Source organism: Kogia breviceps, chromosome 6 (genome assembly GCF_026419965.1).
Source record: "Kogia breviceps isolate mKogBre1 chromosome 6, mKogBre1 haplotype 1, whole genome shotgun sequence".
In the NCBI taxonomy this organism is placed as follows: domain Eukaryota; kingdom Metazoa; phylum Chordata; class Mammalia; order Artiodactyla; family Physeteridae; genus Kogia; species Kogia breviceps.
In genome coordinates this window covers 70,722,943-70,750,041 of record NC_081315.1, presented here as the reverse complement: position 1 = coordinate 70,750,041, position 27,099 = coordinate 70,722,943, and the positions used below count along the sequence as shown (strand labels likewise).

General features: G+C 38.3%; 1 protein-coding gene across 1 annotated transcript; it reads left to right on the top strand.

Moving 5' to 3' along the window:
- The first annotated feature begins 1,447 nt into the window (after positions 1 to 1,447).
- YIPF7 (Yip1 domain family member 7) lies at positions 1,448 to 11,156 on the top strand. Its single transcript, XM_059066120.2, has 2 exons — positions 1,448 to 1,563; positions 7,562 to 11,156. The coding sequence occupies exons 1-2, from the start codon at positions 1,448 to 1,450 to the stop codon at positions 7,875 to 7,877; spliced, it is 432 nt and encodes a 143-aa protein (XP_058922103.2). The 3' UTR covers positions 7,878 to 11,156.
- Positions 11,157 to 27,099: the final 15,943 nt, after the last annotated feature.

Sequence of the window (27,099 nt, the reverse complement as noted above, 5' to 3'; positions counted from 1 at the left end):
ACTTTAATATCTATAGTCATATTACATAAAGATTTTCATGTTCTGAAAACTTACAATATTTTCCAGTAAAATTTCTCTCTATGCTTTATAATAACATATTTTCATGGACTGAGAAAGTTCTGCTCTTAAACTTTAAATTCTTTAAATTCTAAGTTGTTAAAAGATTTAACACTCTCCTAGTCCTGATTTTAGTTTATATAATCAGTTACTTTTATACACATTACTAATGAAAAATCTTGACTTATTATATCAGATGTATGAATCTAATTTTAGAAAAGCTTTCTGTATTTTTACTGAGCTGAAAAAAATTTGATATATTTGACAACTGTTACTTGAATATTTCTGATTAATGAGGCCCTTAGAGCTAAGGCTGTTTATGCAGTTTCATTTGAAATTTATTATAAGTAGTATCCCATAGATTTATTATAATTCTATGGATTACTGCTAGTGGTTTTAAAATTCATTCTTTTGAAATAGAAAGCTTTTCAAAGAAAAAAATAAAGGTTAAAAAGTTGAGTTGAAAACCATATCTGTCAGGTTGAAAAGATTCTTTACTCCATTCTCTAATTTTCATCCAAAGAGACACTACTACCCACTTTGCTATTGTTTTCTTTCTCACCTTTTCCTCCTGTCAAGTCTTTCTTTTTCCCTCTGCTATTCTAAGCCGTTAGGTCTATATCAAGATCATGCACTCCTCTTCATTCCCAGAAGTGAATAAAAACTATGTAGATGGTGTATGGAAAGATAGACTCTGCTCCTGTAGCAGAATTGAGCCTTTCTCCCTCTGACTTAGCATAAACCTAGGTGCCGCAGGCAGGGCAAGATAAGGTGTTTCAAACACCTTTTAGGAATTATAAAGTAGAACTAGGAGATTAGTTTTTAGAGTTTTGTCTGTGTCTTGGGGAGAAGAGAAGCTGTTAGCACACTTTAAATCTCTATGAGAAAATCAAACAAATATTATTATTATTAGCTGTTTGCTTTCTGGCCTTGCAACAAGATATAGATAGATATATGATAGATAGATAGATAGATAGATAAATAGATACACACATATATGTGTATATCTATCTATCTATCTCTCTATATATATATTCTTAAAGTGGGGAACTAACATCATTTAAGTGGAAACTTTCTAGATGTATACCAACTTTTAAACTTTTTCTCTTAAACTGCTGAGAATAAGGTATTAGGTGAAGAATGTTTTTTTTCAGATCAGTTAAAGTCAATTTAGTCAAAGTCACAGTCCTAGTGAGTGAAAACTTCAGAAAAGTTAATTGAAGATATAGGTTTTGTAAATGACTTTCTAGCATATATGTCCACACCCTTCCCCCATTCAAAGACTACCTTGTTCTCTAATAGGAATCCTGCCATAATCACAGCATCTATTAATCCTTGTAAATACCTCAAAGGAACTTTTATTGACTCCTAAACGTCTGCATTTTTCAGGATGACAAACTTGGAACAATTTGACTACGACTTCTACCAATCTAATTATAACATTGATAATCAGGAGCAGAGTTATAATGATTCTAATGCCTATGGAAATCTTTATGGATCTAGAAAGTAAGTACTTGACATTGAGAAAATATGTTCTCATTTTAAGAAGTCATAATATTTTGACAGGGGGTTTCAGGTAGGGAGGTTCCCTTGAGGGAAGCAAAACTTCTCCCCGCTGTATCTCAGTAAAATGCCCAAGAAGAAATGTTAGGAAAGAGCAGAGAAATGAATTCAGTTTTCCATGAATGGCCTTGATCGCCTCAGGCCTGTTCATAGGTGAAAGACTTGTCTCCTCTTTTCAAAACATCACTTAACAGGGAGCATGAATACAGGCCCTGGACAAACAGAAAACATTTTCCTTTTACCTGATATTTTCCAGGACACTGCTCAAGAAACGGATTTTATTCAACTTAATAAATATTTACTGAGTGCCTGCTTGTGTGTCCGAAGTTAAGAAAGGAACTATAAACCCAAAGATAAAGAAGAAATTCATAATCTTTTCCCTCACAAAATTAAAAAAATTATTTTGGAGAGGGGGACAATTAAATATGCTATTATAATACAGTGTGGCATTTCCTAACTGAAATTGAGATAAACGTAATTCAGAATGTGTTAGTCATTTGAGTTGACAATTCAGCTTGAGTTAAAAATAAATTAAAAAATGATTAAGAATTTAGTATTTACCCTCTACACTAGTCCCCAAATAGGGCAGTTAGAATGAGAGGAATTTGGTTCAAGTTCTGGCTCTGGCATTTGTTTTTTGTCACATTGGGAAAGACAACTTCCCCAACTGAGTGTGTTAAACTGAGAAATAAGGATGTTAATAATACCTACTTTGTGAGAATTGTCTGAAGAACAATTGTGATAATGTGCAGGAAAGTGTGTGTTAAAGTAAAACCATTATAATATATATGTTATTTTTTCATATAACTATAGTTTGCAGAAGCAATGGACACCATTGCCAAGTCACTTAAACATGCATTTAGTTACACTGTTGCTTCTTTAGATGTTCTTTTACATAAGTGAACTGTGAGAAGGGACAGAGAAATTAAGGAATTTTTCCAAGGTCACACAGCTAGTAAAAAATGGGGTTAGGCTACTAGTCCAAGGTTGTTGGATTAGACTAAGGGGCATATAATTTATTGCAAAATCAAGACATTTTTGAGAGTAAAATGTGTGCTATTAATAACAATGTTGGTACAATAAGAATAAACTGAATCATCTTAGGCAAACTGGGATGTGTGGTTACTGTGCCATTCCAATGAGTGTAGGACAAATAACCACCTAAGAAATACTTCAAATTTATTAATTCTTGAAGTTTATTTTTCGACCACAGGTAAGTACCTTGAAAACTCCAGAATAAGGAGGAAAAAATAGAATACATACAACAGGCAGTAGGGACTCTTCTGTTCCAACTACACCCAAGACAATTTGGACGTTGTTTTTATGGGCTGATGACTCCTGCAGACACAGGCAGATAGGTGCCGTTTTCACAAGCTGCATCCTAGCTACTCGTGCTGAACCACTGCTCTAAAGCAATAGGGAAAGGAATTGGTAACCAGTGTTTTTAAAACTGTAGAAATTAAATATCTGGAATTTTATCTCATTCATGCCCCTAGTCTATGTTGTCTAGCATTAGTCAAATTGCCATAAGAACTTCTTAAAATGAAAAGCAATCCATACCTCTATCTACCTATCTGAATATTATCACTAGGCAAATTAAATGTTTAAAATATTTATAAGAAAAATGGGGGAAAAGGATAAAGCTGTCTAGAATTGGCTCAATCATTGCTGAATCCAACAACAGAAAAAGAACTTAATTTTATTTCATTTATGATTTAGTTTGGAAGGTCGAGAAAAAACAGAAAAGTGTATGATGGCCCAGGGAGTAGTTTGAGCATGAAGATATTACAGGATGGTAACTCAAAATATATAATCCACATGAAAGCTATCTATTAGGATTTTTCCGCTCTGTGCTCCTGTTTTATTGAAAGGATCCAGTGGCCTGCTGTTTCTTTTCTTCTTTCTCTTCTCCAGATGGAATAAGCCCCTGGGCAGCATCTGCAATCCACATTTTCAGACTAAACGAAACTGAAAAGTCCAATAAGAGAGAGACAAAGCTGTCTCCTTAAGCAGGGACTCAAACCACAGCCTTCTCCCCCAACCCCAGCCCACCCAATTTTCTTTCTCCATTTGATTGCACATATCAATGTTGACCAGAAATCGAGATGACAAGGAGATGGAAATTAATATAACCAAGTGAGGGCAAGTTATGATTATATTGCATCAGGTTGATGGCCTGGCCTACTTCAGATGCTTAGCATTTAAATCCAAGTCCTGATTTGGATGTGGTAACATTTAAGTTCCAACCCACACTGCAAGTCTCAGGAATTAGAAAAGGGCATATTAGCTGTGGTACTTTTATGAGCTACATAAAACGTGGAGTCAGGTCAGTGATTTACAAGTGTGTATCAAATAACTCCAGAAACTTGATCTTTTATTCATACAGTGAATAATTCAATTAAAATGTACCCCAAATCAGAATAAGATGCTCATCATACTGGCAAAAGACATAGCAATCCAGTAGCTAGTTATAATCAATTAGTCTCTCTCTCCCTGTCCCCTGCCCCATTCCCTCCTCCTCAGTATGAGAGGTCATTTTAAAACACTTGTTATGCTCAATGAATGGCATAGTGATCTGAAAGCTGGTTGAATGTGCTTATTATGAATGAAGGTTATGTTTTTAAACAAGTTTTCTTATTTTAGGATGAACAAGATAGAGTTTTCTCATTAAAAACATAACTTAACTATCCAGTCATTCAGATAGGCATTATTTCCAATGACTGCAGCCAGTTTTCTAGGCTGTATTTTCCCACTGCAGTTTCCCAACTTTTAAAATGGGAAATCTATTCCAATTATTTGGAGTAAGAAATAGCTGTTTCTGCAGAAAGGTGACGACAACTGGAAAACTCCCTTTGAATGTTTCAGTAGGACTTGAACAGATAGATACTGAATCATCAGCTTTTCTGAATCTCTAGACCTGATATTACTTTAGTGTTTCAAGCATAGTTAATGGCACTGTCAATGCCACATCATTATGTGTACCCACTGGCTGATCCAGGATCTGGGAATGTCATACAAGCCCATTCCCCCAGGGATCAGACTGACAAAGGAAAGGAGCATCAATTGACCCTCATGATGGAAGTCCATATAGTTTTGGAAAAACAAAGCCTCTAATAAAATATGTACCTATTGATTATGTGATGCGACAGAAAAGTGACTCTGTGCAACAAACATAATTCTGAAACCACAGAAAGTATAACTGAGTCTTCTAACAGTGATCTTCTATATTTACATTGGAAGGTGAATGTTAAGTCCTGTTGCCTGAGAAACAGTTAAATATTTTTCCCAAGCTGGAGGCCATGCCATATCTTAACACAATATCATCTACGTAAAGACAAGCCTATTCAGACAGGTTGGAACTGTATAACCCCATGTATAGGTGGTGAAAAGGGGAATATTGAAGAATTAGTGAGCATTCAGAGGGTTTGTATATAGACCAGGTGCGGCCATCGCTTCATGGCTTAGAGACAGAAAGCCAGGCATGGGTGTAGTGGAGATTCTCCTGGTAGGGAAACACAGGGTGGGTGGGATGTTGTCGAAGTCAGTCTGGGTGTTCCAGGGAAACCAAAATGCGAAAAAGCTAGAGATGATCAGCACAGAAGGAATACAAACTCTTGGCTTCCTATTAATGTTGTTTTCTCTGAGGAAGTGGCAGACTGGGAGACAACTATTTGCAAATAGAGAAGATGCTGTTCCAGGGTGTGAGAGAGGTGTCTAGAATGCTTCAGTGTCAGTCTCAGGAAGAGAAGAGCATACAGATACTTAGCTAATGCTTATTGATCACTTTTTGTGTGCCCCATGCTAACCTAAGTGCTTTATTTATTTCAGCTAATTTAATTAATTATAACCTTATGAGTTCTATTATTGTCTTCATATTACAGATGAGGAAACTGAGGCACAGAATGTGAAATGATTTGCCTAAGATTATAAAATTGGGATTTGAACCCAGGCAGTCAGTTAGACTCCAGCAGTCCTGTTTGCTAAGCACTCTACTTGGCTCAGGATACATCCTACGATGGGACTAGCATTACAGGCAGAAATATAATACATAGAGTTGGAAAGCAAAAGAAGGGAAATATGGCCAAGAATGTTGCCAGTCTTTCTAAAGGAGGCTTTTGCACTCACTTCACAGTTGTTTGAAATGATTTTTACAGGAATAGGAGATGCCTGTTAACAAAGGTAATATTTAAATCCTAGCAGCCAGGGTCCAGTGTTTATTCTGGTCTAATTCAGTTGAAATTTGGAATAATGTGTTGAGTTAGAAATCATCAAAATTTCAGTATTTACCTTCTCAAAGAGCTAATTAAGATGCTCTGTAATCAACGAAATCAAGGACCACTTTTTATTTTCCTTTCCTTTCCTTTCCTTTCCTTTCCTTTCCTTTCCTTTCCTTTCCTTTCCTTTCCTTTCCTTTCCTTTCCGTAAAAACAATTTGAAATGACCAAATAACCTCATAGATGAGCCCTTTTTTCTTCCTTCCTTTCTCTTCCTGCAAGAAGTTATTTACTAAGATTGTTTTCCAACTTTCTCACACAAATGGTGAAATAAAAACCAAATAAAAGCACAATCAAGGAAATATTGTAATATGGTGTTTCAACAAAACTAAATTGCACATTTCAAAAGACGGACAGTGAAGCCAGCTATGGAAGACTTTTAAGTCAGGTTCTCAAAGGTAATTTGATTGTCAATAACTGTCTGGGAATAGCCAGAGCTAAAAAGTCTACTCCTTGATGGACAACGGTCAGTTTATGTGTTTACTTTTTTCCTGTGAATTGACTACTATTAAAATTTTGGTTTTTAAAATTTTTTATTGAAATATAGTTGATTTAAAATGTTGTGTTAGGGCTTCCCTGGTGGCGCAGCGGTTGAGAATCCGCCTGCCGATGCAGGAGACACGGGTTCTTCCCCTGGTCCGGGAAGATCCCACATGCCGCGGAGCTACTAAGCCCGTGAGCCATGGCCACTGAGCCTGCGCGTCCGGAGCCTGTGCTCCGCAACGGGAGAGGCCACAACAGTGAGAGGCCCGCATACCGAAAAAAAATAAAATAAAATGTTGTGTTAGTTTCAGGTGTACAGCAAAGTGATTCAGTTATACATATATTTTTTTTTCTTCTTTTGCATTCTCTTCCATTATAGGTTACTACAAGATATTGAGTATAGTTCCCTGTGCTATATAGTAGGTTCTTGTTGATTATCTATTTTAAACATAGTAGTGTGTATATGTTAATTCCAAACTCCTAATTTATCCCTCCCCCTCTTTCCCCTTTAGTAACCATAAGTTTGTTTTCTATGTCTGTGGGTCTATTTCTGTTTTGTAAATAAGTTCATTTGCATCTTTTTTTTTTTTTAGAATCTACATATAAGCAATAGCGTATGATATTTGTCTTTCTCTGTCTGGCTGACTTCACTTAGTATGACTATGATTTTTTACTTGTTGCCTTCACGGATTTATAGGGAATGTCCTGTTTGGTGATAGTCCCTGAAAATCAATGAAAAAGCAGCATTGTTTAGGGATCAAGGCACTGCTCAGACAGACAGTTTCAGTTCACAGTCCAGAACCTGAATGTTATTGTGTGTTACCAGGCAAGTCATTCAGTCTCCATGAACCTGTATTTCTTTTTCTGTAAGATGGGATTAAAACTACAGTTTTTACTTTGCAGAGTTTTAATTACGTGAGAAAATGTGAAGGAGAGTGTCCAGCACATTGTAAGTTATCAATACATGTTAGTCAATATGGATCATTCCTCTAGAGAGTTTTCTCACAACTAGTTACTTTCTCTTTTTTTGATTAAATTAAAACGTCAAGCAAGTTAATTCTTTCATGGGTAAATAGTCATAAAAACTAGGAGAAATCATAAAAGGAAAATTGTAGTTTCCTTCCTTGATTTGTCATAATATCCCTTTCTTAGATGTGTAAATATCAGTATTTTCCTTTTTCTAGACAACAAGCCAGTGAGCAGCCTCAGCCTGCCTTCGTCCCACCAGAGATGCTCGTGTCATCAAGTAATGCGGGGCAATTCTTTCAGCCAGCATCCAACCAGGATTATTATTCACCATCTTCTTACATTGACAGTTTTGATGAAGAGCCTCTTTTACTAGAAGATAAGTTAAGGAAGTGCTATTCATGTGTGTACAGCTCAAAGAACAATAGTAATAATCATCTCTTAATGTGCACTGTCAGCATGCCGCATAGTGTTTTATGTGATTATTCCACATATAAACAAGAGTCTGCTAGACCAACACACTTAAACCTTTGAGAGTTTGTCTCCTATATGTGTGGGGCAATTGGAAGTAGATATGAGCTATTGCTGTGCTAGTCTTGCAGTTTTTAAATGTTTCTTCACTGTTTCTTGAATGTGGACTCCCTGTCCATATCTAGACAACAGTGAAGACATCTTTTGGCAGAGTGATTACATCAAAGTAACCACCAGCATATCTTACTATTTTCTGCTATGTTTGCCTGGGAGCAAAGTGGGTAGTTTCTCAGTATTCTTTTTTTATTGTCATGGAGAAAAGACAGGGTTTTTTTCCCTTCCTGGCTCATGTGAGCCTGCATATCTCAGATAGATATGACTAAGTGGGAAGGAATATGATTCCAGTAAATAGCACTGTTGGTGGCAAGGAAACCTGGGAACCCTTACAGTTAAAGGTGGCCTCCAAAGAGTTCAGGCATCTTCCATCCATTGATTTTTTTTTTTAATCCAGCCAATTTATATGTGCTGCTTTTGTTCTTAAGGAACGTCAACATGATGCTAGCCTATTCACAGGCTAACTGCTCTAACTCTTTTGTATGTAGTCCAGTGAAAAGGGATAGGCTAAAATTCCCAATATTTTACATCAAAAGATCATTGTTTGCTTCTTATGAACACAGCCAGCCACCTGATATTAAAACATTCTTCTCTCTTTGCCTTCAAAATTAAGAAAAGAGGAAAGATTTAAACCATTCAGAAAAGCAGAGAGATTTATATAATCGATTTGTTGGCTCTTTAGAAGCCAGTTAAGTTTTTGGATCAATTACGCTTAACCAATTCATTCTAATTTGCCTCTGCATCTGATATCTAACAACTGAAAGTTATAAGCTATTCTTATCAAGAATTTTCCTTGACTCCACCAACATCTCTACGTAAAAAATCCTATCAATTGACTAATTATAAAAGTAATCTATATTCAAAATAGAAATTTGGAAAATATAGAAACATATGAATAAAAATATTTAAAAATCACCAAAAATTTTGTCTCTGAGACATGACTATCATTAATAATTTGATGTAATTTCTTCCATCCTTTATTCTTTTTTTCTATGAATATATATATATATACACTAAAAAATGAAATACTATATTTCTTTGACTATGAATATATTGGTAAATACTTAAAAATAAAAGTTGGATCATACTATGGGCATACAGTTTTATATTTTTTAAAGTTAGTTTATATCATAAGCATTTCTATACATGCGTTCTTTAAAATCATTAAATGTTATTTGAAAATATACATATAGTACATGTACATGTACTATATACAAGTACCATAATTTAAATCTACCATAGAGCTTATTCTTTATAATCAATAATGCTTTGGTGAATATCATAGTAAAAATTTTGACCTGTACAGAATCTGTCCATAGGATGGAACGATAACATTGCGATTACTGTGTCAAAAGTCATTTATACTGTCAGGCTCATCTAGAAAAATAATGAGCCAACAGACCTCCATAGTAGAATATGAAATGTCTTTGTTAATTTGATAGGCAAAAAGACAAAAAATAATACTTTTTATTTCTTGGTTACTAGAAAAGTTAGACATTTTTTTCATATGTTTATTGATTGTTTTATATGTTTTTTAATATGTTTATTGTTTCACGTTTTTACTTCTTTCTGTTTTTCAAGGTCTTTGCTAGATTTCCTATTGGAATCTTAAGATTTTTCCTTTCCTTTTTTATTTATAGAGATATTTATATGGTAAAGATATTAATTATTGTCAGGTATATGTATTTCAAGCTTTTTTTTCCTAGGTTGTGTTTGCCATCTAATTTGCTTATGGGATATTAGGGCATATAGTCATTTTATTAATCATGTCTATGTTTTTCACTCCACAATATTTTTCTTGGTAACTTATCTTTCCAATTGTTCTTTTGTTTAGAATATATTTCTCCAGCTCTAGATACTGCTTATATCCTCTTGTAGATTCTTAAATTTTTAAATTATCTTTTTGTTTTTCACTTAAATTTTTGATTCATTGAAAATTGTTTTAGGTTAGTACATGAAGTAGAATTTAACTTTTTTTTTCTTTAATGATTAATCAAATTTTCCTGTAACATTTACTGAAAATAATCTTTTCTACTTGTCTCAGATGCCTCCATTCTGATATTCTAAACTCAAATACATTCTCCCATGATGTCTTCTTAAATTTCAAATAGGAAATATACTAGATTTCCCCTCCTACTACATCTCAGAGAAATTCCTCGATTGTTTTGTTTTCTCTTTGTGATTATCCCCACCAAATATATAGTATATTAGAAGAGAGAGTATCTGATATAATTTTGCATTTTGAGTCTTTGAAATTTCTAGACTCTGATCCAATATGTTCTTCAGGCTGGGTGACTTTGTGAAAGCCTCAAGCCTCATCTGTCTAAAAGATATAAAAAGACCATAGGCAGGATTTCTAGGATAAGATAATAAAAGACATTTGCTAGTTTTTATTGAGTGTACACCAAAACAACCTATAAAATTATGAAGTTATAATAATTAACATCTCTTGCACAACAGCATGCTATTTGAAAGTGCACTCGTTTATTCCTTAAATACTTTGTTGTCTAAAAGACTTGTTTCGTTTTATGTAAGAATGATAACCTTTGCTATTTGATCATGTATAATCAATGTTAACAAATGCATCTTGAAGAATTATAGTCAATTCAAACCTGTCAGACTAGAAAAATTACTGTGATATTTGGTATTTACATTTGTAGCATAGCCTGATGTTTATATTTGAAAGGCCAATGCCACAATTTGCATAGAAAACAAAACTATTAATTCATTTTTATAACATATATATTATATACTTTACTACCACTAGATGACAGCAAAACAATAAATTTTGCATTCAAATTTCACAGCAGTTTCATCTTTTTTTATCTTGTAAAATAAGTTGTTATATTAGGGTATCTACAATTGATAAATAGGTATACATTTACATATATTATAATAAATTTGAAAACAAAATATTATGGAGATGTATTTTGGTATAAAACACATAAAATATTTTTTCTTATGAAAATATTTAGTAGGTCTTATGTTCATTCATTGTTTCATGACTCCATGTTAAAACGTGCAAAAGTTAATTATGCCATCAAATAAATGGCTGATATCAGTAATAATGCCTCATAAAGCATTTTCATCTGGGTTTCTTCAGGAATAATGATTATGCTTTTTGAGGAGAAAGATATTTTGAATTAAAGGCCACTTTATTGTGGTAAATACTGAAAACATATTGTTAATGTAAATATATAAATTGAAAATAAAGTTTGAAGACAGCATAAGCCTCAGGTGAAATTAATTTAAACTATAGCATTTCTCAATTTTTAAAATCTGCTATTTTAAAAATCACATTGGACATTCTAACATATTTTAAGTTGGTGAACTACTCATATTCTCCAAAGTGTATGTTCATTAAGAAATATATAAATACACTGTGAAAATAAAAAGGGAAGTTGAAATGTAAATGATTTGCTCACTATTAATTTAATTCAAATTTAATTCAAATTCTTTCTTTTCAAGCTTGGATTGGCTAGCAATTTTCAACCTGGATGTGAAAAGAGTGAAAGATACACTTTCTTCCTAGTTCGGGCAATGTCTGGCTGACCTTCTAAAAACGTCTAAGCCCCTGTTAGAGTAAGGTCCCTCTACGTCATGGCAATCATTGAAAGTTCATCTGGTATTCTGTGTGTAGAATGTCAGCTTTGCAAGATGTTTAGGTGGTATACACAACTATAAAAGAAGTTGAATTATACCCTGTCTCTGACCAAAGAGGGTTACTAAATCCTGGGAAGGGAAGTGGAATGGCAGGTACCAATGATTTAGGTAGACAATCCTTCACATGGGAGAACGGGCTCACTTCAAAAAAATACAAACCTTGGGCTTCCCTGGTGGCGCAGTGGTTGAGAGTCCGCCTGCCGATGCAGGGGACGCGGGTTCGTGCCCCAGTCTGGGAAGATCCCACATGCCGCGGAGCGGCTGGGCCCGTGAGCCATGGCCGCTGAGCCTGCGCGTCCGGAGCCTGTGCTCCGCAACGGGAGAGGCCACAACAGTGAGGCCCGCATACCACAAAAAAAAAAAAAAAAAAAAAATACAAACCTTATGAGATTAGATGCACATTGACTCGACCACAGCTCTATGATTAAAAGCATGGGTTCTTTTTTTTTCTTTTGTACCCTCTTGTTTTGTACCCTACCCCTAGCCCCTGGCAACCACTTTTCTACTCTGACTCTATGAGTTTGACTTAACAAAATTTTTTTAGACTCCACATACAAGTGATACCATGCAGTATTTGACTTTCTCTGTCTGGCTTATTTCACTTAGAAAAATGCTCTCAAGGGCCATTCATGTTGTCACAAATGACTGGATTTCCTTGTTTTTTATGACTGAATAGTATTCCAATGTGTGTGTATATATATATATATATATATATATATATATATATATATATATATATCACAACTTTTTTACACATTCATCCATCAGTGGACACTTTGGTGGTTTCCATGTCTTGGCAGTTGCTGCTTTCAACATGGGGGTGCAGATATCTCTTTGATATCCTGTTTTGTTTCCTTCAGATAAATTCCCAGAAGTGGCATGGCTGGATCATACAGTAGTTCTATTTCTTAAAAAATTTTGAGGAACCCCCATACTGTTCTCCATACTGGCTGCACCAATAAACATTCCCACCAAGAGTGCACAAATGTTCCCTTTTCTCCACATCCTTGTCAACACTTATTCTTTGTCTTTTTGATGTTAGCCATTCTAACAGGTGTGAGTTGATATTGTGGTTTTGATTTGCATTTCCCTGATGATTAATGGTGTTAAGCACATTTTCACGTACCTGTTGGCCATTTGTATGTCTTCTTTGGAAAAATTTCTGTTCAGTTCTTCTGTCCATTTTTTAATTGGGCTATTTTATTTATTTATTTTTCTATTACTGGCTCTGTGACTTTGGAAAAGTTAATCACTCCAAACCTCATCCATCTGATTCACAAAGTAGGAACAAAATAACAGTACCAGCCTCAATGCCTGTCAGTAAGACCAACACATGTAAATCTTGTAGGGCTTACAGCAAAATTCAGTAAAAATATTCAGTTAAAAAGAATTCCACTCTTTTTAGCTCAAATGTATGTACTTTATAGTAATTTAGCTCGTTTTTCCTAACCTCCACCTCACCTGTATTCAAATTTAAAATGAGAGAAGGAGGGTAACCAGCTTGATTACTGGTTCCTAAGTAGTGACGTTATATTCTCCTTTGTGAATGTCCTTTTTTTCTACTCCAGATGCATCTTAAAGTTTATCTTTATAGGAGTGGTGAGAAAAGTAACTTATGTGATGTTGGCATTTATTTCTATATTCAGTGGATGTCAAATGGCTAGGTTATTTTTTCTTTTTAATGAAAAAGATATAAGAGGAGCAGAATCTAACAGCAGGGTCTGTAAAGGGGCAGTCAGAATTCTTTGAAAAACAAGACATTGGAGAAATAATTAGAAATTACTAATTGAGTTTAGACTCATGGACACTGAGCCCCACTGCTTTTGGATATTTTATTCTACCATCACCACTCATAAAAGGGAAAGGTTAATTGTCTCAAGAATTTAATCTCTGAATACACAGACTCAACAACACAGAGCACTGACCTTATTAAAATATGTATACATGCCATGATTGCTTTTACTTACTGAATGAGCCATTGCCTTTTCTCCTCTGTGGAGTTTCAGGCAGTTAGCATATGGTATTGCTCTTCTCATTGGGCAGTATATAAGTAAAATCCCAGACCTAGACTAAGTTTCTTTAGATTAGATAACACTGTTAATTGAAAATTATGCATGTTTGGTAGGACAAGTTTCAAAAGTGTTAGCAATAGAAAATGCAGGAAAAAGAAATATCTCAGTGGGCATTAAGATGGGACTTTTGGTTTGTTAGCTACCATTATATTTTGTTTTTACTGTATAATGACCATTTCCTCATTTTTGGCTGCATTTTAAGCTTATATTTGCTGCAGAAGGCAGGGAAATTCTTCCTTGCTGGAATTATTTCTCTAAAATATATCTTTCAGCTCATTGTGTGGGAATAAAAAGTCTGGTTTTTTTTTTGTTTTATGGTTGCTATATATTACGTAGAACTCTAAACTATAAAGGTATAACAATCAGATTAAAGTGCTAAGTAAATTAGTAATATTTGTTAACTTTAATTAAAGAATATTACTCATGTTTATTTTTCTATATTTATATTATCTCCTCCCCCTTCTTCTTTGTAGAACTTGGAATTAATTTTGATCACATATGGCAAAAAACCTTGACAGTGTTAAACCCACTGAAGCCAGCAGATGGCAGCATTATGAATGAAACAGACCTCACTGGGCCCATCCTGTTCTGTGGGGTCCTAGGAGTTTCCCTAGTTCTGGTAATGGACAGCAGCAAGCACTACATATTTCTTTTTTTTATTTTTTAGCTAACATTGGTTTATCTAAGTTTCATGTTTACAGCATTATATTTCTACTTCTGCATACACCACAGCCAAGTACCAGATTTTAATGCAAGTCCTTTCAAATGTCATTTTTGAAGAGGTTTTTGTAAATACGGAAGAAAGTATATCACTTTATGAAGTGAAAATTGTTTGATTCATAACTACAATTTTTTTGGTGAGAGAGACATATTTAATGGAACCATATTGACAAAGAGAAACTGCCATCATGTATTACAACACATAAAAAATATAAATTTAAATAGAATTTCAAAAATCAAATCACCAAGGCAGATTTTCAACAAAGCAGGAAATCATATATATGATTTTCTTATAATTAAGTCTTTTTTGTTGTTTAGAAAAGACTGTCAATCTGAAAAAGTTTGAGGAACACAAGGATTTGGGAAACAGAGGGCTGAAATTTTATTCTTATTAGTCAGATATATTCTTCTGCAGTGAATAGGGGGTGTTGAGTCCAGTTCATTGAACAAGGAGTAGGTCTTGTCTATTACATATTTGGTTGATGGATCGGTATCTGTGGTAATTTCAAACTCTTGTGTTATGCATCACCCCACCTCACTTTTCCCCTGAAGCAGGCATAAGTGTGTTTTCCAAATGTGTGACTCTGTTCTGTTTTGTAATTCAGTTCGTGTGTAGCGATGTTTACGTTCCCTCTATAAATGCTATCTTATGATAAGTTTCTTTTTCTGTGTGACTTATTTCACTTAGAATCATCGTACCTAAACCTACTCATTATGCTGCTAATAGCCTTATGACATTGATTTCATAGCTGAGTGATATTACATTGTACAGAAGTACCACAACTTCCTTTTCCATTTCTCTCTTTCCTGGATATTTAAGGTGTACCGAAGTCGAGGTTCTTGTAAACAGAGCAGCCCTAAACTTTGGGGTGCCTGTGTCTTGTTGATTTTTCGTCTTCCCAAGATAAAAGCCCATGAGTGGAAGTGCCCTATGCTCTGTAGCTCTGATTTTTTAGATGTTTTAGGAAACACCATACACTTCTCCAGAGTGGCTGTCAGCAATTTACATCCAGGCCTTCAGCTTAAGGAGCCTCCCTGTTCTCCATGGCTTGTCCGCATTTCTGGTTTTTCCACTTTGGCCCTTTTGACCCCTGTGAATTGAGACTTCTTTGTAGTGTTAATTTACTTTGCCTACTTGTTTGGTTCGACAAAAAGGGTATATACCCTTTTTGGCCAACTGCATCATTGTCAAAGTTCTGCTGCTTTTCATGTTCTTTAAAGGCGACTCCAATCTAACTCTTGAAAACTGTTTCTTGCAATTCTGCCTTGCTTTCAAATCCTCTTTGTTGCCTTACCTCAATATATTTTTGGACGGTAGTTATCATTTATAACCCTGCAGTTTGTGAATTTCAGTGCCCCTGAGCTCCATTTTTCAACTTGGTGTTTTGGGAGCTGACCCCAAAACCACCGGATTGATTCAGGCCCAGGCTCTATTCTGGTTCCTGGAGACAGGCTGAGTCTTTGGTTCATTCTTCTTCTTGATTGGAAATTAGAGTGACATGTGCCTGTCCAGACACCTACAGCTAGTCTCTCATTGGTTCCCCCTCTTCCCGTTCATCCTCCAGACAATTTGCACATTGTGTGAAACAGGAGGTTAAAGGTGCTCCTTCTTCAAGTGGGGAGATTCTTTGTAAAGTGGCTGGAATGGCAAACCCAAGTACCAGGAGATGAAAAATGAGGTGCATTTTAGCCCCCTTTCCCGATCAAACGGTGTACAGTCCTCTGGGTTTCCCATGAATGTTTTAGCTGTGGGAAGATTCCCTTGAACCTGGAGATATGGGACCCATGGAATGGGTACCACCAGTATTACTTTAAAGGATCTGCATTTGCTCACCCAACCTCACTAATCCTCTTAGCCTGAACAGTTTTCAGCCTTATGTCTCATCCTGCTGTGGTTCTAGATGTGTTCAATCCATGTTGCATCACAGCCCCTGAGCAAAGTTGTAAGAAGTTTTTTGTCTCTCACTGTCTTTTTTTTTTTAATTTATTATTATATTGGTTACAACTGATTTTCAATGCTCTGTTTCTTGCTGCTGTACGTCCACTTGATTCACGTACAGAGAGACATCAATACATTCTTTTTCATGTTCTTACCAGTCGTATATAATCTTTTCCGGTGACTTGAGTTTGCTGAGTGCAGTTCTTTGAGGTAATGTGTAGGCCTTGTCGATTATTAATTTCGTATTTGGAATGGTATCTTGGTTAATTTCAACCTCCTGGATAATGCCTCACCCCTCCCCATCTTTCCCCTTTAGCAGCCAAATGTTTGTTCTCTACATATTTGACTATGTTACTGTTTTGTAATTTATTTCATGTGTAGCCATTTTTTATTCCACCTTTAAGTGATATTTTATGATATGTGTATTTTTCTTTCTGACTTATGTCACTTAGAATGATCATATGTAACTCCTCCTAAGTTGATGCAACTGGCCTTATTTCATTGATCTCCTGGCTGAGTTATATTCCACTCTACATAAGTACCACAACTCTTTTATCTATTTTTTCCTTCCAGGGATATTTAGGTCGTATCCAAGTCTAGGCTCTTTTAAACAGAGAGGCGGTATACGTTGGGGTGCCTGTGTCCTGTCGATTTTGTTTTTCCCAAGCTATATGCCCATGAGTGCAAGTGCCCTATGCTCTGTAGCTCATTTGTTTAGAAGTTTTAGTAAACACAATACACTTCTTCAGAGTGCCCGTTGGCAATTTACATTTCCACTATCAGCCTCACAGGGCTCCCTTCTCTCCTTGCCCCGTCCTGCATTTCTGGTGTTTACACTTTATGAGGATGGCTCTTCTGACTGATGCGAAGTGATACCTTTTGTAGTATTGATTTGCAATGCCCACCTGTTTGGTTGGCTTAAAAGGGTGTATGCCCTTTTCTTGAATATATTCAGAAAAAAGCATACGCCCTATTCGGCCAACTGCACCATTGGCGATGTTCAGCCCCTTTTTTTGTGCTTTAATGGCGAGTCCTTTCTACCTCTTCAAATCCTTTTCCTGCCATTCTCCCTTGCTTACAAATCCTTTTCAGTCACCTACCTCAAGACATTTTTTGACGGTAGATATTTTCAACTCTGCAGTTTCGTGAATTTTAGTGCCCCTGAGTTCCATTTTTCAACTTGTATTTTTGGGAACTGGCCACAAAACAGCGGGATTTCCTCAAGCCCTATTCTGTTTCCATGAGCAATCTTAGCCTTTGGTCAATTCGTTGTCCTGATTGGAAATTCGAGTGACATGTGCCTGTCCGAACACCTAGGACTTGTCTCTCATTGTTTCTCATCCTTCCGCTTCAACCTCTGGACAAATTCCAAACTGCGCAACAGGATGTAGAAGGTGCTGACATCCCCAAGTGGAGGGATCGTTAGGAAAAACTCTAGAGGGGTGAACCAGGAATGAGGAGATGAGATGTCTTTTCCAAACTCTTCCCAATCAAACGGTGTACCATTTTCTAGATGTCACACGCATGTTTTAGCTGTAGGAAGGGTCCCGTGTATGTTAAGAGAACACCAGATATTTTTCCAAATCAGTGTCTCCCCGAACCCCAAACTGGGGAATTTTTATGCTACGGCTACACGTATGTTCATTAAGGGCCTTGGGCAGTAGGCAGAGACCGAACTTTAGATGATTGAAGTCTTCAGGGTCAGAAGCGCTCACCATCGGCCTCTCTTAGGTTACATTTTATCTGTCATTGATAGATGATGTTAAAAATATCTATACTTTTTTAGATTATTTCCCCTTATAAGTTATTACAAAATATTGAGTTTAGTTCCCTGTGCTATGCAGTAGTTCTTTGTTGAGGATCTATTTTATACATAGCAGTGTGTACGTGTTAATCCCAAACTGTTAACATATCCCTCCCCACACCTTTCCCCTTTGGTAATAATACATGATAAGATTTTATACTTCTCAGAAATGTGGAAGCTGAAAGAGAGGTATCATCTTCAATGGAAAAGCATTCAAAACAATATTGAAGCTTCAGCCAAGATTATTAGATGTACATCCTTGGAAAGATATCACTTCATTTCTCTAAACTTGACCTGACAAATAAGACAATAACCCTCCACTGACCTTGTTTATAATAAAGTGATGGAAATATCAAATGGAAGTGTTGGAAACATCTTATTTTACCCGAGCCTTATACACTGCTCTAGGTTAATTACAGTTTGGCTCACACATCTGTTCATTGAAGTTACAATGTGCTCAATTTCTGTCACTGATCCTGCAGAGTGGGCCCCAACAAGAGTCCCCCTGTCCCGTGTCATTGGAGCCAAGAGAACGAGACTGAGTTTGCTTCAGAAGCAAAGGAAACTTTATATTTTGATCACAGAATGGAGAGGTGAGAGCGTGCGCTCGCCTGTGGGCTGTGGGCCGGGCTGCTGTGCAGGAATCCCTTCAGCGTCAGCGGGAGGGAGGGGGTGGAGCTTTCGAAGGCCGGGTTGCCTGGAGCTCAGGCTCTATGTCGCGGAGTCTGCACGGGGCTCCGCGAGCTGAGGTATCCGCCTAGCCATTTTGCACTAGGAAATCGGGTTTGAAGTGCCGGGTGTGGGACCTCTGCATGTGGAAACCTAGGAGCAAGTGAAATTAGACAAAGCACAAAGGAAAGAAAGGTTAGACTTTATTTTATTACCCAGATTCTATTTTTATCTCCCAGGAATTTTTAATGGGCTTTGCTGGTGACAAACCCCTCCTCTGCCTTTTGTCCCGTTCCTCATTCTTGGGGGGCTGGGGTGCAGACCCCTCTTCTGTAACTGCTTCATGCTGAGTTGGGAGTCCTCATACCCAGGTGGGGAGGGGCAGAACTTCTCCCCAGCAGCCTCCAGGTGAGGTTGATTGTCCCCAGGGCTCCTCCCTCACTGCTTGTCTGCCTGAGCACCAGCATTGGAAGTGTTACAGATTCTAATGACCTTTAAGGTACAGGAAAGAGATGCGCAGAGACGCTGGAGTGGCCGGTTTTACACCGCCCCACATTTGTTCGGCCACCTTAGGCTGAGGGTTTCTGCCAGCCTAGATGCTCTGACCAGTAGCCTGCGCTTTCTTCAATTAGGCCCCTAAATTAACATACAAACAGCACCAGGTGTCAGAGCCCTGCCTGCTCAACTCCCAGACAGTCCAGGGCCCGTGGTGATCCAGGACCATGATGGCCACTGAGTCAACGGCCTTTTCAAGTAACCAGGAGTCCAGCCGGTCTCATTGGCCGCCGTCACCGCGGTGTCTGTAGGCTTTTCTATGGTGACAGCTTTATTTACGGTTCCCCCGCCAAGTTTATTAGCTCCGCTCTGGGTGCAGTAAGTCCTGCAAGCAGTAGTCTGCTCTTTTGGGGCACGTTGTTGTTGTTTTCGGAGAGAAGCTCCAGGTCAAGTGATGGTCACACGAGTCGTCATGGGCGCCTGTTGCCCCCGGTTGTCTCTCTGGAGGTTGGAGTTGGAGGGCATCCTCACTCGAGGTCAGTGTGCCCACGGAGCGACCCCTGCAACTTCAGGGCATGGTGGGTGGTTAGGATCACCACGTAGGGTCCTTTTCCCCTAGGAGGGAGCTGACCTTGCCGGCTGCTCTTTTCCAGGTTTTTAGATACCCCCAGTATCCTGGCTGGATGGGGCGGCTGGCCAAGCCCTTGGTGACCGTAGTTTTTCCACCCTGGAGGGCATTCTTGCATTGTTCCATTTCAAGTGGTCCCAGTTTTTGCACTAATACTCCAAGGGCGATTCACCTTCAACCTTGAATGTAAAGGTCAAAGGGTTTAGCTAAATTAGGGAGGTCCAGGGCAAGTGTCTGAATTGATTGCTCTTTCCATTCTTGAAAGGCCGCTTCTGGATTCTACTCAAAAGGATCATCATCTTTTCCTTTCAGTGTTTCATACAGAGGCCCAGCTATTAGACTGTAGTTAGGGATCCAGATGCAGCAAACCCCGGCCTCCCCAGAAACCTCTAAGCTCTCTTCTAGTTTTAGAAGGGGTAAGGCTGCAAATGGCTTCTTCCCTTTCCTGGGATGAACTTTTCCGACCTTCTGTGAGAATGAAGCCCAGGCAGGTCACCTTAGTCTGTGATATTTGAGCCTCTTTCTTGGACACCTTCTATCCTTTATTGGCTAGGTAGTTCAGAGGCCTCCTCAGTAGGGCTGGTGATCAGAATGTCGTCTGCATATTGAAGGAGGGTTCCCTTCTCCAGAGGTAGATCTTTTAGGTTTTAGTTAAGTTTCCCCAAAGGTGGTGTGGGAATTTTTGAACCCTTGGGGCAGGACGGCCCAGCAGTATTGCTTTTGTTGTATGTTGAGTCCTGCCACTCACAAGCCAAAATTTCTTGTGACTCTGGTACTAATGGAATTCAGAAGAAGGCATCATTAAAGTCTAATACAGAATACCATGTCCCAGTGGATGGTAGAATGACCAGCAGTGGGTAGGAATTAGGAACTACTGGATGTATATCCTCAGTGGCTTCACTGACTGTCCTAACATCCTTTACCAGGTCCCCAGCAGCCCACGGGGCTCTCTTGGTCAGGCCAATTCCAGGATATGGGGCTCACCTGTGCAGGTCCCCAGTAGCCCACGGGGCTCTCGTGGTCAGGCCCCTCCTTGGATATGGAACCCCTTTGGGCAGGTACCTCGGCAGGGCTGGGCACACAGGAACCGTGCACATAGCCCTCATTGCAGAGGACCCCCAGCTCACCTGTCAGTCAGAGCTGCCCCAGAGCACCTCAGAGCAGGACTTGAACTAACAAACAGTAGCTCCAACAGGTCTGTGACCCTGGGCTTCAGTCTGGGTGGCCTCCCTCTGTCTGGTCTTCCAGAGGCTTCCACTGCAGCCAGGGCACCAGGCCTCTGTCTCCACCCACCACCCCTCCTCTCCCTGACTCCTGGGTTCCTCTCATTAGGAGAGGGTCTTCTTGAAGTTGTCTCCCACTCATGGACCAGATACAATGATTAGAAAACAAGCCAGGGCTGCAACCCCTTGTCTAGCCTGACCTTCAGGACCCTACACCTGTTCCTTGGAACTGGCCAGTGCAGCAAGACCCATTTTCTGCAACTGTGAACCCCTGAGGGGCGAGGATTGGCTGACCTGGGCAGCCTGACCCAGCTGGCCAGCCCTCCCAGGTGTGCCTGGGCTGAGGTCAATATAAACACCACTCCAGCCAACAAGAGCTCCTGCAGCTGTGCCTGAGGCCATATTCTCTGCCCCGTCAGCAGTCTCGGGGCTGGGCTGGTGGGAAGGAGTAGGGCCCGTGGCTCTGTGGGTGGCCCGGTGTGAGTGGGGCTCTGCTGGACTTTCTGCAGGAGTTGCTGGACTGCCACCTGCTAAAGAAGAGGATGTGTCACCCATACCTGCCGCTGGAATTTCTCCCCGGGCAGAGGTGAGGAAGGAAAGAAGCAGTGGGGGCCGGGACAGGAGGGGTACCACAGGCAGGGAAATGGAAAGCTTCCAGAAGAGCACCTGGGGCCAGGACCATCCTGCCTGGCCTGCAGGCACAAAGTCGGCCTGCGTGCTGTGGTTGGTGTGGCTCCACGGCCCTTTCTCTAGGCTTTCAAGTCCTTGCACACATTCAGTTGTTTTACCTGGGAAGGGTGGGAACAGTTCAGCAGCAACTGGCCTGCGGCTCAGCTCACAGTTACTCAGGGACGCCTCGGCACGGTCCCCCAGCTTTGTAATAAGGACGCTCCTTGCGGGGGTCTGCTGGCTGCATGGGAGATGATTCCCCACCTCTGACCAACTTCAGAATTGTTTACCACTGGAGCAAGTGCCGTGATAGGGTTACCAGTGAGTTCTGCTTTATCTCTTTTTTCTTTTTTGGCTCAAGGTAGGTTTTATTCCTCTTCTTGTATTTATAGATATAAGCATGGAAGTAATTCATTCATATAAATATGTCTATGGGAAGGAAAGAACTTTTTTTCTTTTTTAAAAAATATTATTTATTTTTAAAATATTTTAATTTTATTTATTATTTTATACAGCAGGTTCTTATTGGTTATCTATTTTATACATATAAGTGTATACATGTCAAACCCAATCTCCCAATTCATCCCACCACCACCCCCACGGCTTTCCCCCCTTGGTGTCCTTACATTTGTTCTCTACATTTGTGTCTCTATTTCTGCCTTGAAAACCAGTTCATCTGTACTGTTTTTCTAGGTTCCACATGTATGCATTAATATACAATATTTGTTTTTCTCTTTCTGACTTACTTCACTCTGTATGACAGTCTCTAGATCTATCCACGTCTCTAAAAATGACCCAATTTCATTCCTTTATATGGCTGAGTAATATTCCATTTTATATATGTACCACATCTTTTCCATTCGTCTGTCTGTGGGCATTTAGGTAGCTTCCATGAACTGGCTATTGTAAATAGTGCTGCAATGAACATTGTGGTGAATGTGTCTTTTTGAATTATGGTTTTCTCTGCGTATATGCCCAGTAGTGGGATTGCTGAGTCATATGGTAATTCTATTTTTAGTTTTTTAAGGAACCTCCATACTGTTCTCCATAGTGACTCTATCAATTTACATTCTCACAAATAGTGCAAGAGGGTTCCCTTTTCTCCACACCCTGTCCAGCATTTGTTGTTTGTAGATTTTCTGATGATGCCCATTCTAACTGGTGTGAGGCGATACCTCATTGTAGTTCTGTTGTATATTTCTCTAATAATTAGTGATGTTGAGCAGCTTTTCATGTGCTTCTTAGCCATCTGTATGTCTTCTTGGGACAAATGTCTATTTAGGTCATCTGCCCATTTGGGGATTGGGTTGTTTGTTTTCTTTACTGTTGAGCTCCATGAGCTGTTTATATATATTGGAGATTAATCCTTTGTCTGTTGGTTCATTTGTAAATATTTTCCCCCATTCTGAGGGTTGTCTTTTCATCTTGTTTGTAGTTTCCTTTGCTTTGCAAAAGCTTTCAAGTTTCACTTGGTCCCATTTGTTTATTTTTGGTTTTTATTCCATGACTCTAGGAGGTGGATCAAAAAAGATCTTGGTGTGATTATGTCAAAGAGCATTCTTTCTATGTTCTCCTCGAAGAGTTTTATAGTGGCCAGTCTTACATTTCAGTCTCTAATCCATTTTGAGTTTATTTTTGTTTATGGTGTTAGGGAGTGTTCTAATTTCATTATTTTACATGTAGCTGTCCATTTTTCCCAGCACCACTTATTGAAGAGACTGTCTTTTCTCCATTGTATACCCTTACCTGCTTTGTCATAGATTAGTGGACCATAGGTGTGTAGGTTTACCTCTGGGCTTTCTTTTTTTTTTTCTTTTACATCTTTATTGGAGTATAATTGCTTTACAATGGTGTGTTAGTTTCTGCTGTATAAAAAAGTGAATCAGCTATACGTATACATATAACACTATATCCCCTCCCTCTTGCACCTCCCTCTCACCCCCTTATCCCACTCCTTTAGGTGGTCACAAAGTACTGAGCTGATCTCCCTGTGCTATGTGACTGCTTCCCAGTAGCTATCAATTTTACATTTGGTAGTGTATATACGTCCATGCCACTGTCTCACTTTGTCCCAGCTTACCCTTTCCCCCTCCATATCCTCAAGTCCTTTCTCTACATCTGTGTCCTTAATCCTTTCCTGTCCCTAGGTTCTTCATAAACTTTTTTTTATTCCATATATATGTGTTAGCATACAGTATTTGTTTTTCTCTTTCTGACTTACTTCACTCTGTATGACCGACTAGGTCCACCCACCTCACTACAAATAACACAATTTTGTTTCTTTTTATGGCAGAGTAATATTCCATTATATATATGTGCCCCATATTCTTTATCCATTTATCTGTCAGTGGACACTTAGGTTGCTTTTACGTCCTGGCTATTGTAAATAGAGCTACAAGGAACATAGTGGTACATGACTCTTTTTGAATTATGGTTTTCTCAGAGTAAATATCCAGTAGTGGGATTACTGGGTCATATGGTAGTTCTATTTTTAGCTTTTAAGGAACCTCTATACCATTCTCCCTCGTGGCTATGTCAATTTACATTCCCACCAACAGTGCATGAGGGTTCACTTTTCTCCAATAAATGTCTCTCCAGCATTTATTGTTTGTAGATTTTTTGATGATGGCCATTCTGACTGGTGTGAGGTGATACCTCACTGTAGATTTTTGTTTGTTTGTTTTGTTTTGTTTTGCTGTACACAGGCGTCTCACTGTTGTGGCCTTTCCCTTTGTGGAGCACAGGCTCCGGACGCACAGGCTCAGCAGCCATGGCTCACGGGCCCAGCCACTCCACGGCATGCGGGATCTTCCCGGACCAGGGCACGAACCCATATCCCCTGCATCAGCAGGTGGACTCTCAACCATTGCGCCACCAGGGAAGCCCTTCACTGTAGTTTTGATTTGCATTTCTCTAATGATTAGTGATGTTCAGCATCCTTTCATGTGTTTGTTGGCAACATGTATATTTTCTTTGGAGAAATATCTATTTAGATCTTCTGCCCATTTTTGTATTGGGTTGTTTGTTTTTGTGATATTGAGCTACATGAGCTGCTTTTTGGAGATTAATCCTTTGCCATTTGCTTCATTTGAAAATATTTTCTCCCATTCTGATGGTTGTCTTTTCATCTTGTTTATGTTTTCTTTTGCTGTGCAAAAGATTTTAAGTTTCATTAGGTCCCATTTTTTAATTTTTGTTTTTATTTCCATTTCTCTAGGAGGTGGGTCAAAAAGGATCTTTTTGTGGTTTATGTCATAGTGTGTTCTGCTTATGTTTTTCTCTAAGAGTTTTATAGTGTCTGGTCTTACAATTAGGTCTCTAATCCATTTTGAGTTTATTTTTGTGTATGGTGTTAGGGAGTGTTCTAATTTCATTCTTTTACATGTAGCTGTCCAGTTTTCCCAACACCACTTACTGAAGACACTGTCTTTTCCCCATTGTATACCCTTGCCTCCTTTGTCATAGATTAGTTAACCATAGATATGTGGGTTTATCTCTGTGCTTTCTATCCTGTTCTATTGATCTATATTTCTGTTTTTGTGTCAGTACCATATTGTCTTGATTACTGTAGCTTTGTAGTATAGTCTGAAGTCTGGAAGTCTCATTTCTCCAGCTCTTTTTTTTTTTCCTCTCAAGACTGATTTGGCTATCTGTGGTCTTTTGTGTCTCCCTACAAATTTTAAGAATTTTTTGTTCTAGTTCTGTAGAAGATTCCACTGGTAATTTGATAGGGATTGCATTGAATCTGTAGATTGCTTTGGATAGTATAGTCATTTTCACAATATTGATTCTTCTAATCCAAGAACATGGTATATGTCTCCATCTGTTTATATCATCTTTGATTTCTTTCATCAGTGTCTTATAGTTTTCTGAGTACAGGTTTTTTACTTCCTTTGGTAGGTTTTTTCCTAGGTATATTATTCTTTTTGTTGCAGTGGTAATGGGATTGTTTCCTTAATTTCTCTTTCTGATCTTTCATTGTTAATGTATAGGAATGCAAGAGATTTCTGTGCATTAATTTTGTATCCTGCAACTTTATCAAATTCATTGATTAGCTCTAGTAGTTTTCTGGTGGCATCTTTTGGATTCTCCATATATGGTATAATGTCATCTGCAAACAGTGACAATTTTACTTCTTCTTTTCCAATTTGTATTCCTTTTTTTTTTAACATCTTTGTTTGAGTATAACTGTTTTACAATAGTGTGTTAGTTTCTCCTTTACAACAAAATGAATCAGTTATACATATACATTTGTTCCCATAACTCTTCCCTCTTGTGTCACCCTCCCTCCCACCCTCCCTATCCCACCCCTCTAGGTGGTCACAAAGCACAGAGGTGAACTCCCTGTGCTATGCGGCAGCTTCCCAATAGCTATCTAATTTACATTTGGTAGTGTGTATATGTCCCCGCCACTCTCTCACATCGTCACTGCTTACCCTTCCCCCTCCCCATATCCTCAAGTCCATGCTCTAGTAGGTCTGTGTTTTATTCCTGTCCTACCACTAATCTCTTCATGACATTTTTTTTTCTTAGATTCCATATATATGTGTTAGCATACGGTATTTGTTTTTCTCCTTCTGACTTATTTCACTCTGTATGACAGACTCCAGGTCTATCCACCTCATTACAAATAACTCAGTTTCATTTCTTTTTATGGTTGAGTAATATTCCATTGTATATATGTGCCACATCTTCTTTATCCATTCATCTGTTGATGGACACTTAGGTTGCTTCCATGTACTGGCTATCATAAATAGAGCTGCAATAAACATTTTGGTACATGACTCTTTTTGAATTATGGTTTTCTCAGGGTATATGCCTAGTAGTGGGATTGTGGGGTCATATGGTAGTTCTATTTGTAGTTTTTTAAGGAACCTCCATACTGTTCTCCATAGTGGCTGTATCAATTTACATTCCCACCAGCAGGGCAAGAGTGTTCCCTTTTCTCCACACTCCCTCCAGCATTTATTGTTTCTAGAGTTTTTGATGAAGGCCAATCTGACTGGTGTGAGATGATATCTCATTGTAGTTTTGATTTGCATTTCTCTAATGATTAATGATGTTGAGCATTCTTTCATGTGTTTGTTGGCAATCTGTATATCTTCTTTGGAGAAATGTCTATTTAGTTCTTCTGCCCATTTTTGGATTGGGTTGTTTGTTTTTCTGTTATTGAGCTGCCTGAGTTGCTTATAAATTTTGGATATTAATCCTTTGACAGTTGCTTCATTTGCAAATATTTTCTCCCATTCTGAGGGTTGTCTTTTGGTCTTGTTTAAGGTATCCTTTGCT

Excerpts from the sequence above, each read along its gene's own strand:
- YIPF7 (XM_059066120.2), top strand. The coding sequence starts at position 1,448 with ATGACAAACTTGGAACAATTTGACTACGACTTCTACCAATCTAATTAT. Across the intron at positions 1,564-7,561 it reads AATCTTTATGGATCTAGAAA|ACAACAAGCCAGTGAGCAGC; the intron begins GTAAGTACTTGA and ends TCCTTTTTCTAG.